Source organism: Kogia breviceps, chromosome 6 (genome assembly GCF_026419965.1).
Source record: "Kogia breviceps isolate mKogBre1 chromosome 6, mKogBre1 haplotype 1, whole genome shotgun sequence".
Classification (NCBI taxonomy): domain Eukaryota; kingdom Metazoa; phylum Chordata; class Mammalia; order Artiodactyla; family Physeteridae; genus Kogia; species Kogia breviceps.
Window position 1 is genome coordinate 74,308,249 of NC_081315.1, and position 15,326 is coordinate 74,323,574.

At 37.5% G+C, this 15,326-nt stretch overlaps 1 protein-coding gene across 4 annotated transcripts in view; it reads right to left on the reverse strand.

Moving 5' to 3' along the window:
- FRYL (FRY like transcription coactivator) overlaps window positions 1–15,326 on the reverse strand; it is a 246,900-nt gene that overhangs the window by 56,719 nt on the left and 174,855 nt on the right. For all 4 annotated transcript variants that reach the window (XM_059067253.2, XM_059067255.2, XM_059067252.2 and 1 more), the window contains 10 exons: window positions 13,810–13,970; window positions 13,148–13,258; window positions 12,173–12,327; window positions 11,407–11,506; window positions 9,911–10,079; window positions 6,541–6,800; window positions 6,028–6,168; window positions 2,859–3,027; window positions 953–1,037; window positions 311–423 (listed from right to left, as the gene is read on the reverse strand). In XM_059067253.2, coding sequence (XP_058923236.1) covers window positions 311–423; window positions 953–1,037; window positions 2,859–3,027; window positions 6,028–6,168; window positions 6,541–6,800; window positions 9,911–10,079; window positions 11,407–11,506; window positions 12,173–12,327; window positions 13,148–13,258; window positions 13,810–13,970 — 1,464 coding nt within the window. The remainder of the gene's footprint in view (window positions 1–310; window positions 424–952; window positions 1,038–2,858; window positions 3,028–6,027; window positions 6,169–6,540; window positions 6,801–9,910; window positions 10,080–11,406; window positions 11,507–12,172; window positions 12,328–13,147; window positions 13,259–13,809; window positions 13,971–15,326) is intronic.

The window sequence follows — 15,326 nt, forward strand, 5'->3', positions numbered from 1 at the left end:
CACGAAAGTTCAAATCTGTTCAGAAAAGCAGCCTGTTGGTCAATGTCTGTTCTATGATGCTTCTTGAGAACCAATTCTTATGTTCCTTTTGATTTATCTACAGGGAACCTGTGCTTTTGAAACATATTTCCCCCACTTACGTTGCTTCTTAAAATCAAGACATTTCAGATTATGTTGGAACACCACTAGTGGCAGGTAAATACCCTTCTTAAAAACAATTTCCGGGAAGAATATATTTATTAACACTAATATAATGATAATACACCTTGCCATCACAGTTATTAAAAAAAAAACATTTGGAATGTATTACTTTTTTCTTCTTCATAAGATCCTCCAGAGCTGCTACTGTATCGAGATTCTAGTCTGTGATGTTGACGATTTAAATGACTGTTTAGTCCACTGTAGATGTCTAGGTGCACATAGCTATGGGAATGATCATTGAGTTAGTCACAATTCATGGTAAAGTGGTATTTGTACTTTATGTTTTACTTTTTATGCTTAAAAAGGAACACAGTACACAAAATACTAAAGTTTATACTATTATATATATTAATTTCCACATTACAATACAAAAGCTTAAGCTTTGAAGTCAATTATTTCTACCTGAAGATTTTTTTTAAATTGTTGTGATAATAATGTGCTGATGAAACCTATTCCATATAAAACAGGCAGAGTAAATATCCATTTAGAAAAGTTTAAAAATGTAGCAACACAAAAAGTGACTGACCATTCTCTACCTATTCATCGGTTAGAGCATATTAAAAAATCTAGCATGCCAGCATTTTTAATGTTAAAATAGTCAATGTGGAAAATTTCCAATATGGAAATATATTTCCTCACTAGAATTTTAACACAATGAAATATACATTCCAATGGAGAAATTATCATTTATGCTGATGATAATCTGTATATGTCAAACTGACAGGCTAATGAAGAACAGAGAAGTACTTACCTCTCTTCAATATTCTCTTTTATGGGCTTATTATCGGGATTGCCATCCGTGGGAGCTACCATTGTATTGCTACTAGAAGTAGTTCCTGTAGTCATAAATAAAACAGTATCTATGAATTTAAAGCCTAGGATAGCTCAGTAAGAACAAAAGATTTCAAATTATAGATGTCAAAACTCCACTAAAATGAGAAGAAGGTGATTTTTAAAAAGGAATGTACTCTTAACGACCAGGAGGGTACGGAGACAACAGCAACAAAATTATGGATACTGGAAAACAAATGGACTGGACAGGAAGTAATCAAGTGTTAAGAAGGCTGAATCCAGAGCTGTTAGTGGAGGAAACAAGAAGCTTCTGTATCTATACTGCTGAACCTCCAAAAGGTCAGGAATTAGTGGCATCAAGTACCTCTGGAGGTAGGGGTTGAAGGAGGTGCTAAAAATGGCAAGAATGGTTGAAAATCTCTTTCATAAGTAGCTGGTTCCCGAGATCTACCCCTCTGCCTCTTGTAACTGGGTAGCTCTCTCTCCTCACTTCCAGAAGTCTTTTCTGATGAGAGTAAATCAGGATTTCTGGACTAGGGCACACCATATACAGGTGAAGGAGGAAGTACTTTACTGAGGATACGAAGACTAAGTGAAAACATACATACATAAATTTGCCATTGGATCCCCCTGCAACCTTGTTACACCACTGGGCTACCAGAAGGCTTGAAGACTATGCAAGTGTGTGTATGTATGGATTATATGTATTGGTACACACACACACACACACACACACACACACACACACACACACACACACACGCCTACACCTTCTACTCCAGGCAGAGGACTAGAAGAGTTTTCTCTGAGGAATCTGATTACTGCAGGAGAAAAGACCTATGTATACTTGTATAGACGAAATCATCATGCAACAAAGGACAAAATAAGTTCCATATATATCTACAGAACATCCAATTAACTTTTTAATATGCCTGTTAAATGAACTGTTTATGAAAAGACAGATCCAGAATTGGTAGGCTTTTGAGGAAAGCTTTTATTGAGACAAACCAAAATAAAAACACAGCAGTATAAAGAAAATAGGAACTTTCACTGGTAGAAAATTTTATCAAATATACAGAAGATGGTCCAACCATGAAACATGAATAGGATGCTTCTAAAAAAATTCTAATTAAAAAACCTCTCTTTGGAATTAAAAACATTCTAGCAGATATGAAAAATTCAATAGAAGCATTATTAGAAACCTCTTGGAAAGTGTAACAAAAAGATAAAAATAGATGACAAAAATAAATTATAAAGATACACTATGAGAGATTTCTAACTATACAATGTTATTAACATCACAAAAACATTTAATATAAACTGAATGGCAAAGAAGTTCATAGAAATTTAACCTACAATAGCCCAGATATTATACTGATTTTCAATGAAAGTTATTCCCTCAGCGATGTAGTTTCTTCAACTCGAAATATTACAATAACTATAAGTATATGGGTATACATAAAAGTATATACACTCATGTGATTGGATACTATGTATAATATATGCCCAAATAATTATAATATGAAATTACACAGTAATTTTCAATAAATGAGCATTTTCTATATTTACATACTAATTATAGTCTTTTTAAAAAAGCGTTTGTTATATAGAGATATATAAATATATATTCCAGTTCTAAATAAGTATGTAAGTATGCTTCCCTTTATCACATTATGAATCCTTACACTGTCAAACTTCTTTACTCATAATGAGGATTTACAAAGTTTTGTCCGGTTAATTAGATATATGACTCATGTTTGCTTGTTTTCTTTATGATGATGTTTAAAGCCAACGCTTGCTAAAATGAACCATTATGGAAAGCTTCTCTTTTCATACAATGTAGTCAGTTTTGAATGACTTCTCACCTGAGGTGACAGACGGGATTTTATAGCTGGAAGTGATGCGGTAATATGGGGGATTATCCATGTGAGTGACACCTGAACTGACAGGGTCGGTCAGCTGTAGTTCACTCACCAGTTCTTCTAGCAACTGCATTGTTTTGTCTCTACCTAAATATACAATAACTTTCTTCACCTGTCACAAAAGAAATTGTTCAGAAAAGAAAAAGCACAATTTTTATCTCACAAACTTGTCGAGACAAATTTTATCAGAGTAAGTTCAACTTTAAGTGGTAGATGAATAAACACAATCTTAACCTGAATAGACACTGATCAGCAATCAGACATTAATCAGCTTTATAAGTACTGTTCTATCTTCCCTCTAACCCTCAACATTATATCTAATTAGGATGACCTAAATGTATTGTTTAATGGTGTCCATAAAGTTATCTACTTCCTTTACCTTTTGGGGATTTTTTTAGAAAAGCAAAAGATAATTTGCCTTTCTATAAATCAGTTTCTCTTTCAATGGAAACTTTCAATGAATATCATCCTAAGATTTTCCTCATATTTTTATTCAGCCAGACTTCAAACCCAGGATTCATCATTTATTCCGTCTTCCCCGTTCTCTATATTCAAACAGCAGTATAGAGTGGTGATTAAGAGCGAGAATCTAGAACTAAACTAGAACTCCAACAACACAGTCTGGATTGGAGTGTAGGTGTAACTTTTACTGGCTAGGAGATCTGGAAAGTTCCCCTCAGTTTTCTCTTCTGCAATTTGGGACAACGTCACCTACTTCATAGGGCTGTTAGGATTAAGTAAATTAAAATTTATAAAGCACTTTAAAAAGGCCTAGTACACAGTACGAGTTAAATAAGTGAAAAAAACTTTTCAGTAGTATGCTTTACAGGTATGTTTTAGTAACACGTATTATTGAAATGGGCTGATCGGTTAGTAAGGTCCTCCCTACTTTAATCCTTACTACTCAAAGTGTGGTCCTCATAGAACAAGCGTCGTCATCTGAGCTTGCTAGAAATACAGAATCTCAGGCCTCACCCTCACCTCCAGACTCAGAACCAGAACAAGATCCCCAGACGACTCATGTGCATACAGACGTGTGAGAAGCTCTGTCTTATTAGATGACCCCTGGACAAATCTTACAACATGCTTTATCACATCATACCAAAAATCTGCTAACAGTTCCCTAATGATAACTGACTCTCCTCCACACAGCTCTTGAGCTCTCCTGGCTGTTCTAACTATTTGCTAATTCTCTGTTCCCAAGTCCAGTCTCCTCTGACCCAGGAAACGTCAAGTACGTTTCTTACTCTGTGCCTTTGCTCTGACGCAGGACCTCTGAGTTGATGCTCCTGACTCTAATCCTGTCAGGTCTTCAAGCCCCATCCCCGCTCCAGCTTCACTGCCTGTCCAAGAAGCTTTCACTGACTTTTCACCAACAGCTCTGGGTTGGAATTCCAGCTCCAGGAAGACAGAGCTAAATGGCTGTGCGACTTTGAGGAAATTACTCTTCTTTCTACCTTACTTTATTCATCTGTAAAACTGCAGTAATATTAGCAAGGTCACAGATTTCTTCCGGAAATTAAGTAATGGAGATGAAGTGCTTATACCGTGGCCTGGACTCTAAGTAGTGCTTAAGAAATGACAATTAAGAAATTATTATTATTGTCATTAAAAACAGCTCTTTTAAAATTTCTGGCAAATGGCTATGCCCTGAACTTCATCTTGGCTTCTTAGAATTATAGTTTCATGCCTGTTTGTAGTGCTAGCCCCAACTCACTCATTCATTCATCTGATTAAGGGGAAGATTCTATGTGTCAGGCACCAGTCCAGGCTCTGGCAAGAAGGAAATGAACTAAGCAGACCAAAATTCCTGCTCTTAAGGAGCTGACAACCCACTGGACTGATTGAGGCAAAAGTTATGAGCCAAAGAGGTAAAATATATAACAAGTTTGCTGATAAGTGCTAGGAAAATCAATGAAACAGGGAAAGGAAAAGAAGAGCGTATGTGGGGGAGGGGGCGCGGGGGGCAGGGCATTTGCAGTTCAAGACAAGATGACCAGCAAAAGTATCAGTGAGAACTGACATTTGAGGAAACGTCTGAAGGAGGTGCAGCAGTGAGCAATGTGGCTCTCTGGGAGAGAGAGGAAAGTAAGTACCAAGGACCCCGGGTGGCATGCCTGGTGTGAAAGCAGGACAGCAAGCGGGGTCAGCGTGACTCAAAGGCAGGGGGCCTGAGGGAGAGTATTAGGACGTGTGGTCAAGAGGTAATGTGTGATGGTGTTGTTTGGTACCAAACACCCACCTTTCTCTAAGTGCTTCTCATTGAAGGTTAATCTTGTGACATGCCTTCAGAACAGTGCTTTCAGCAATCAAGTTAACTGGTTCGTTTAAAGTAGGATCCGTAAGAACTTTCAGAGCAACATTCTGCAGAGCTAGTCTTCTGTGGACATACTTTAAGGAGATGCTACCATGTCACTGATAGCTATATCTACATATACACGTGTGTTTGCGTGCATGTGTGTATATTCAGTTTAACCTTCATGTTTGATAGTTTCACACTGTTCTCTTAACTTGAGCAGATTTAAGTATTGCTTTCCCTCTAGAAGGCAAAGACATATTCTTCACTGTGTATCTCTTATCATGCTTTTCCTTGCTTCTAGAAGCCTTACGGCACGATTCCATAGGCACTGAACTCTCACTTCCCATCCTGCTCCAATATCCCAACGCCAGCTCCTGATAGGAAAAAACTACTAACATCTCTCCACTTCCATATCACTTTCTCTCCAGTATCATCTCTAATCCTCCCAGACAGTGTTGATTCCAAAGTTATCCACTCTCAGGACTCTGCAATTTTCCTTTGTAGCCCTTACCATGACTGTACTTTATTAACTTACTGATCTATTCATTAAATAAATTAGGTGTAGGTTCAAAGAATAAAATCTGTAGCATCCAACAGAACCTAGAAGAACACCTAGCCTGTAGTAAAGCCAGATGATATCTGTTAAATGAATCAGTGGATAAATCCATATGCTATTTCCTGATTTTCCTCATCCTGGCCCCTGATTTGCCTCTGCTGGTCTATTGCTGCCCAGACTCTGACATCACAAGACACTGGGTAAATATATATATATTTAAAAAATTTTTTAAAAAGTAAATGAAATTGAACACGTACGTAAGGCAAGAGGCTTGGTTCACTATTCACTCCACAAATGCTGATCAAAAAGTGCAAAATTATTTTCAGGTTTTTTGGCCAGCCATCTGCAAGTGTGGTCCACACATTCTCCACCTCCGACCAGGCCAGCTCATCACCGTACTAGACGCAGGAAACACAGCACACACTTTAGTAACGGCTGTCTTTTCAACATCAAACTTGACATGTCATGAAATATTAGAAAATAACGCTTTTACAGACAGCTTTAATCTTTTCCAACACATTAGAGGAACAATCGTTTCTTTCAACAAATCTAAACACAAGTATCATTAAGCACATATGATTTTAGCTCCCCCCCCCACCAAAAAAAGATATTTTATATCTAATGAGAAGTTTTTCAAAGAAAGGAACTTACTGATAACACATACTTGTTTGGTTACCACAGGATTATCTAATCTCTTTGTCTATTTCTAACCTGTTTACTCCTAACTTGGTAATTCTGTCCAGCAACTGCAATTACAAAAACCATGTTACCTTTGCTGTCATGTACATCAGATTATTCAAAACCATGGCAGTGGCTTGCGGGGATCCCCAGCCTTCTCCTCGTAACCAGCGCCTGCTAGTCACCATAAGTTCTCGGTCTTTTAAGGAATCCTCTTCATCTTCATCATGTCGCCTTGCTGTGGGCAACGGTTTTAAATCCACCAACTCGATGTTGTTCATCCACGGTAACAGGTAGTGCAGCATTACTTGCCTCCCAGCAGGGTGAGCTGTCTGAATTCTCTGGCTTATCTCTTTAATTGAGAACAAGTCAAAGAGGGAACGACTGATGTAATCGTGGTTTCCTTTGACTTGTAATAAATTTAATTTTTAAATTTAACTTTTTAATTCTTAAAAAACAGCAAGCCAGATTTTATTCATTACATTTAAGAATTATGAGCACTGTTTCTCCTTTTAATGAATTTCCCATTGATGACATCATAAAGAAAAGATAGCAGCTAACATATATCACACACTTACCTTTTATATAAAATATCTCTGGCAGTTAAGAAAAATAAATGTCTGCACACTATTGGTGAGATTGTAAAATGGTGCAACTGCTATGAAAACAGTATAAGAGCTCCTCAAAAAATTAAAAACAGAACTATCATATGAGCTAGTAATTCCATTTCTGAGTATGTATCCAAAAGAATTGAAAGCAGGGTTTTGAAGAGATATTTGCACAACCACGTTCATAGCAGCACTATTTACAATGGCCAAGAAGTGGAAGCACTCCAAATGTCCATTGATAGATAAATGGATAAACAAAATGTGGTATATACATATAATAGAATACTCTGAAGCTTTAAAAAGGAAAGAGGGCTTCCCTGGTGGTGCAGTGGTTGGGAGTCCGCCTGCCGATGCAGGGGACACGGGTTCGTGCCCCGGTCTGGGAGGATCCCACATGCCGCGGAGTGGGCCCGTGAGCCATGGCCGCTGAGCCTGCGCGCCCGGAGACTGCGCTCCGCGGCGGGAGAGGCCACGACAGTGAGAGGCCCGCGTACCGCAAAAAATAAAAAAATTAAAAAAAAATAAAATAAAATAAAAAGGAAAGAAATCCTGTTATGTGCTATGATATGGATGAATGTTGAGGACATTATGCTAAGTAAAATAAGCTAGTCATAAAGCCACAAATGCTGTGTGATTCTACTTATATGAGATATCTAACACAGTCAAATTCATAGAAATAGAAAGCAGAATGGTGGTTACCAGGAGATGGGGGAAGTTGAGGAAAAGGGTGGTTACTGTTTAGTAGGTATACAGTTTCAGTTCTGCAGGATGAAAAATTTCTGGAGATCTGTTTCATAACAATGTAAATATATTTAACACTACTGAACTGTACAGTTAAAATGATTAATATGGTAAATTTTACTATGTATGTTATTTACCAAATAAATAAATAAATGTAATTATAAGATAAAAGACAATCTTTATACATGGATTAACTTAAAGTGACCCATGACAAATCTCACATATTTCAGTTTTTTCTAGGGGAGACACCTATGATGTGCTTATTACTTTTACAATCATCTCATTTAATGCTCATGACAAACCTGTGTGGTGGACAGTCCAAGTAACTTGCCCAAGGTCAAGTGATCAAGTGGCAGAGGATTCAAATACAAGGTTGATTCCAAAGCCTGTGAGTTTTTATATGCTATTTAATTTCCATAAATCATTTTAAGTACAAACTTCTTTCTCCTCAAGTACCGTTTTGCCCACTAGGTCTTATACCTATTTACTCATCAGAAGGAATAAATATGGAAGCATAGTGATTTGGAACTTGGCTCTGGAATCACACACACCTGGGTTTGAATCCCAGCTCTACCACATACATACAGGCTGACCTAGGGCCAACCTGTCAACCTCTGATCCTCAAACGATTATTCTGTAAGAAGGTAACAAAAGCAGCTGCATCATTGAGTTATTGTGCAAATTCAACATAATACCAGTGAACTGCTCAGTCCAGTGCCTTGCACACATTTATGCTCAATTCTAACCTTTTACAAGCAGCCATTCTGTTAATAGGTCAGTGTTATTGCCATGAGTATGAAATATTAGACCTGGAGCTCTGAAAGTAGCTGAATGAAGAGATCCTGGCCAGGGGGTTGTAAGTCCATATAGCAGCCGGGGCCATGGCAACACCCACTGCCATCCTGACCAATTTCATGACCTCTGAGACCCAGAGGACTCCTCTCTTTTCTGTGCTGGAGCCTACAGAAGAAGCCCAGCAGCAGCAAAATTAGTGTTGACAGTGGTTACTACTTTCCGTTGATGACCATCCATGTCCATCTTGAAAGGGCTGTCAGGACTGTGGGAGCTGGGAAAAAGGAAGGGGCTTGACTGCTGCCATTTATCAGTGCAAAGCAAACAGGTGAGCTGCTTTAAAAACTGAATGTTAGGAGAACTGAAGTTGTTTTTTCCCCACTGAGGTCAGTTAGGGATGGGAATCAAACTATCTCCACCACTAGAATAGGTACTGTGGAAAGATGTGCAAAGAAGGCTAAGGCTTCTATGCTTTGAGCCCAAATGAAGGAAAGGATCCACTTAAGAACCCTGTTATTCCCTGCATGCCAATTTTGGTGCATTTCTAGTACTTGAATTAGAACAAGATCTTGTTGCAGATGAAGATCAGAAAAACTAGCTGAGTGTCTTTTGTAAATATTATAATTAAAACTTTTCAGTTAAAGGATAAAGCACTATGGGGGCATCTGCAATAGTGTGCTCATTGGCCAGAGGTTAAGCTGGATGAATCCCCAAATTATCTTAAATCTAAATCCTGGGAGGCCCAGATGTACAGGACATCTTGCCTGACACATAGCCCTGATGTTTTCAAAACTCCTGGCAAGAATATTTGTTGGCCCACAAGGAAAGGAAACTGGACCAGAAAGCAATGTGTGTTCCTAGCAATAGTTTTGCTTAAGGCAGTGCAGGACCTTTCCCTAAGATTAGAGCTTTTACTTATAGAAAGAAAGTTGTATCTCTATCCCTGTCCGTTTTTATTATTAAAGACAGACCAATACACATGATAAATGGCATACCAGAAGATTAGGAAGTTCTATGTCTACTAAAGAAATACTTTTCAATTGCCTGTGAAGCCCCCTTCTACCTGTTTTTTTTTTTTAAAGCTTGGGTTGAGGTGGAGAATGGAGGTCAAAGTTAGAAGCCCTGCAGAGATTTTAAATAAGCAATCTCAATATCATGGTAGATCAGTGTTAAGAGTTCATACTAAAGAAAAAAAATTATCTTATATAAAGACATGTTTTGTTTAGATTCAACCTCAAATTTCATAATTTAAATTTCCTAAAAGTAGTTTTTTCCAAAATGGTTGCTAAAGAAAAACTATTAACCAGTTCAATGATCATACCTGAGAATATGGCGAGAGTTAGCTCAGGATATGCCCTTGCTAATTCTTCAGACAACTGATAATATGAAACAGAATACAGATGCGGCAGAGGAGACAGCTGGCTGAGTACTCCATCTGTTCTCTGAACCTCCAATCTGTGAGCATAGCGAAACATCTTCGGTTCCAGGATCTACAAGAATGTACTCCATTAATTTAAGAGTTTATGGGTCCTCTAAATTTCAGCTATAATGAAAAACATAAAATCTTCTCCCAAGAAATATTCCAGTTTAAAACTTATACAGTTACATATGTTGTAAAGTTTTTCAGGTGCTAATTTCTAATTCCAAGATATGTTTGCAAAAGATCTGTAACTCTTTACAAGCCTTTACATTCCCTGTGTTGAATGCCAGTAGCATAGTTTGAAAATAACTTCAGCAACTTAATATACAATTACTTAAAGAAGATTTACCACTTTTCCAATTCAAAACTATGACTGTATAAAAACATGTATAAGGGCTTCCCTGGTGGCGCAGTGGTTGAGAATCCGCCTGCCGATGCAGGGGATGCGGGTTTGTGCCCCGGTCCAGGAAGATCCCACATGCCGCGGAGCGGCTGGGCCCGTGAGCCATGACCACTGAGCCTGCGCGTCCGGAGCCTGTGCTCCGCAAAGGGAGAGGCCACAACAGTGAGAGGCCCGCGTACCGCAAAAAAAAAACAAACCATGTATACTTGAAAAAATATTCTTCAAATTTGTCTTGTTTAGTAACAGATTAAATATGGAATGTAAGCTAAAAATTCTTTTGACATTACACTATACAAAGAGCTACACTACTCAACTTTCTTCTTAATTAATAAAGACATTAGGGTATAATTCCTAAGATGGTCCCTACCAGCCTCAATACCACTTCAAACCCTTTGGAAAAATGTGCATCTCCTTGAATCCCATTCTTAACCCTTGGTTAAGAGTGAAGAACCACACCCTATTATCAATGGATATAATCATATATCCATACTTGATAAGTTAACTTTCTAGGTTATTTTCCTCAGTCTAGTAAAGAAATATTATAAAAGGTTATCATAAAAGAGCTAATTACTTTTCACTTGATTTTCAAAAAAAAATCTGACTCGCATTATTCTTATTTGCTGAACAGAAATAGTTAAATGCACACATAGGCCTTAACCACTCAGTTTTTATAAGTACTCACACACACACACACACACACACACACACACACACACAGAGGCACACACAGGTGAGTGGAAGGGGGGCTGCGGGAAGGGGAGGGGTATCATACATAATCCCCTACAGGACACTTCTGAGTAGTTTGCATGATTTGTAGACTTAAATGACCCATATTATTTTACTCTTCTATTTCTAATGGTAATCAGGAATTAACACCATACCCCACTATTAAAAATAAAGCTGAATGTTAGCATACTTACAAGGCAAGAATAGATTATTATGCTTCATTAAATTCCGAGCAAAAATATATTTTAATTAACATTTGTTTACAAACCTGTAAAAGTTGCATAGCAACTTCATAGATACTTCGAGAAGAATCAGCGGCTTTAAACAGTATCAGATTGAGGAGCATGACCGTGTCACACTGATAGTCCCTAGGAACAAAGTTTACATGTTAGGTAAAATAATGTTTAGAGGCTTTCACAACAGTTAATAAACATGATATAAAGGGAAGGCTATAGGCATGCAGCTGCTAAGTCTATGAGATGACTGGGTGTTTTTGGTTTTGTTTTTGTTTTTAAGGCAATAGGTACAACAGATGCATGGGGATCATTATCCGTTATTTGGTTAAATTTTTTAAAAATAAATTTATTTATTTTATTTATTTATCCTTGGCCTCCCTGGTTCCCCATCGCTGGGCGCGGCCCTCTCCAGTTGCGGTGAGCTGGGGCCACTGCTCTCCGCGGTGCGCGGGCTTCTCATCGCGGTGGCCTCTCCTGTTACGGAGCATGGGCTCTAGGTGTGCAGGCCTCAGCAGGTGTGGCTCACAGACTCCAGAGCGCAGGCTCAGCAGTTGTGATGCACGGGCCTAGCTGCCCCGCGGCATGTGGGATCCTCCCGGACCAGGGCTCGAACCCGTGTCCCCTGCATTGGCAGGCGGACTCTCAACCACTGCGCCACCAGGGAAGCCCTTGGTTAAATTTTGTTAGCACTTAAGGAAAGAAAATACTGGTTCATTATTATTTCTGAGTTCAAAAGGACACGTTTTCTTTTTTAAGAAAAGCTAAATAAAATATGAAAGACAGTAGTATCTAGAGTACCTGTTCTGAAATACATTAGCTATGGCTTTAAAGCAGCCAGCTGCCACTCTCTTGGAACCAGTGTAACAGCGATCCACCGCCCAGTACATCAGGTTGCTCTGATCCGGGTTCAGCTCCAGCAGTAATGTAACTGCTTCACAGCCCAACTGATGAACCTAAGTAAAGGTCACAAAATTGCCCAGAACAGAGAAAGGGATATATTATTTGTCTACTCCTCTACATTTTAATTAAAATAATATAGTGCATATATTCACTGTATTGAATCACGAAACTCAAGCCTCCTTTTGTTCAACTCCTCATTTTATTCAGCCAGCAGAAAAACCAACGTGGAAAAATTATGCTTGGTCTCCTGCTTTTTATATAAGACTCTTAGAAGTACAATTCTCTTCTCCAGCAGAGCCCCGGAGGTGGTTGATGAATATGAACAGTGATTAAGTGCTTTCAGCAAAGTGAGGTATTAACCTCTCCAGTTATTTTTATCAAGCTTTATTCTTGTTTTTCATAACCCAGTAGAAAAATTATTCTGAGGGGAAAAAAATGTTAAGTCCTATTTTAAATTGTGAAGTCTGTGTGTGTACAGAATGAGAGTAAGGAAGTCAAGAAAGAATGATTACTTGGAGAGTGGTCAAAAAAATTCAACTGAACATAGCAAACAATGTATTTTTCTATGGAGCTCAATGTATTCCACAATTAATATTCTTTTATTGACTCAGAACCCTATTGCAATATATATATACACACTACTGTATTAATCCTATAATATAAAAGGGAAATTAAAATTATTCAAATGAGTACTAAATAAGAATTACAAATCTCATAGTTTATGGTATCCTGTTTAATTTTACATAATATATATTTTTGCCTGTAATTCTAACCTATCTTATGTTAAAAAGACACGTTCAGTGGGCCATACAATAACTCTAAATAATGCAATGACAATTTATCATAGAATTTTAAGGGAACTGTCATAAGTACCTTTTTGTCCAGAGAGTCCAAAATGTTATCCAACCATTTGTACAAATATCCATCTGATGAAAGTCCTACATTATCTGCAACAGGGCCACAACATAGTACAGCAGACATAGCCTTCAAACAATAATATTAGAATTACATTTAAAACATTTAAGAGGTTAAATGTTGGTTGCTTAATGAGAAGAGGCAGGATATGTTACTCATGCTTATGTAGCCACAATATTGTTAATTTTTTTCTTTATAAAGAAAAGTAAAGTAGTAACTTTTGAAATGAAGAAATTTACTATGAGTAGTATGAAAATATCGTGATACCCGATAAGACACAGAGTTTGAACAGTATTGGAGGAGAAGAGAAAAAAAAAAAAAGACCAAGAGTAAGTACTTAAGTAGGAAAAAAATAGTTATTAATTTGAGGCAATCCTCAGTTCTTTAAGAGAATGGCTTCCAATTTTGGTAGATTCTGGAACTTTTTTGCATTGTATTTTGTACATTTAAATAAACTTACAGTATAAATGTCTGAATACAGCAGGCAAATGTATATTCTAATACTCTCAGGTACTTTGAAGAAATCCCTATCCTTTTTATAACACCAGGCACTGAGAGACAAAAAAAATTAACTCCACTCTTAACATAAGAAAAAAGAAATCAGATTTCTAGGTAAATACCTTTAGTGCACAGTACTGATGTCTGTTAATTTGCATATTTCTATCACTGTATCTGTCCAAGGGCGTAAACATGATGCTAAAAGGACCTGCCCAGTGACTGAACAGCATAAACAGACTGTGACGAAGGCTCTGTTGAGGAAAAATACTTCTTCTCTGGTGTACTGTAAATAAAAAATAGGTAGAAAAAATTAGTTCCATTTTTTTCCTTAATACACATGTCAACTTCGTTATTGAATATATATTATAAAAAAAGAAAGCAAAAGCTTTCATTTTAACCTACAGCAAACCTCCAGAGTAACAAATTATTTATATATATGCAAATAACAGAAACAAAGTTGCAGTGTATGTCATCATGTAGTGCAGTGTTATGTGAGATGCAGCGTTATATGAAATACGGCATCTTGGCAAGCAGAATTTCACGGCAGTCACAATGCTGCCTGAAGGCTGGCACAGAGCTGAGAGTCGGGACCCTGCTTCTCCCTGGACTGTTGCTGGCTACATGGTAACCTTGCCAAAACATAACATAACATACCTCTGGATCCTGGTTCATTGGTAAGAGAGGGCTTTGGACCATATAAGCTCTTTTCAGCGATAAAAGGATCATTACATGGAATCTTGATATACATAACTGACAAAAGAGGAGCTGATCTACTTGTAGTAAAGTGTGAGGCCTGGAGTCCAAACCCATTCTGCTACTCTTTGCTGCTGGTTTAGATGATTTCCAAGGATTCGTTCCACTTTAGAAATCTATTCTGCAAGTTCTCTGCATCAGTTCTTGTTGAAGAAACTCAATAGTACCATAACGAACCAATGTGGAAGTTGCAGACAAGTGTTGAGTAATGGACTAAATTACATCTTTACATCAGTGAGCTTCAGATCAGAAAATCTAGAGAAAAAAAATGCTCTTTTCCTCTATATAGCATCATTTGCCCCTAAAATTCAAAATAGGTTTTCTGCACTTGAAATTAATGTATCTAAGGAAGTGCTTACAGGACCCTCCTATAAAATACAACCATTGTCTTACTTTAAAAGTCAACTATATGCATATACTTTTTTTTTGTATATACTTTTTAAGGTAACAAAGTGACTTTAATTCTTTCCTAGAAAGAAAAAGAAACATTTGTATTTACATTTTATATCAAAGGCTATAACCACATTTTTACACTTGTAAAGTATTTATGACTTTTTAAAATACAATTGCATATAGTAACCTTCCTGCTGCCTCAACCACTACCTGGCATGTAGTATGTGTTCAATAATAGGCACACATCTGTTACAGGAATCATGAGTCACACTATATCCTTATTATACTCTACTTCTGTGCCTATACCCTCTTCCCATTAGTCAAATGTATCTTGTTAATTCTATTCTCAAATACCACTTGGAGCATTATGCTCTTCGCTCATTGTGTCTGGAACAAGTTTGTCCAAAGAGTTTATTCTGCTGATTCCTTCAAATTTTTGTTAGTGTCTTGACTGTTGTTGAAAACCTATGTTGGGTTGCTTTTTGATTTCTAG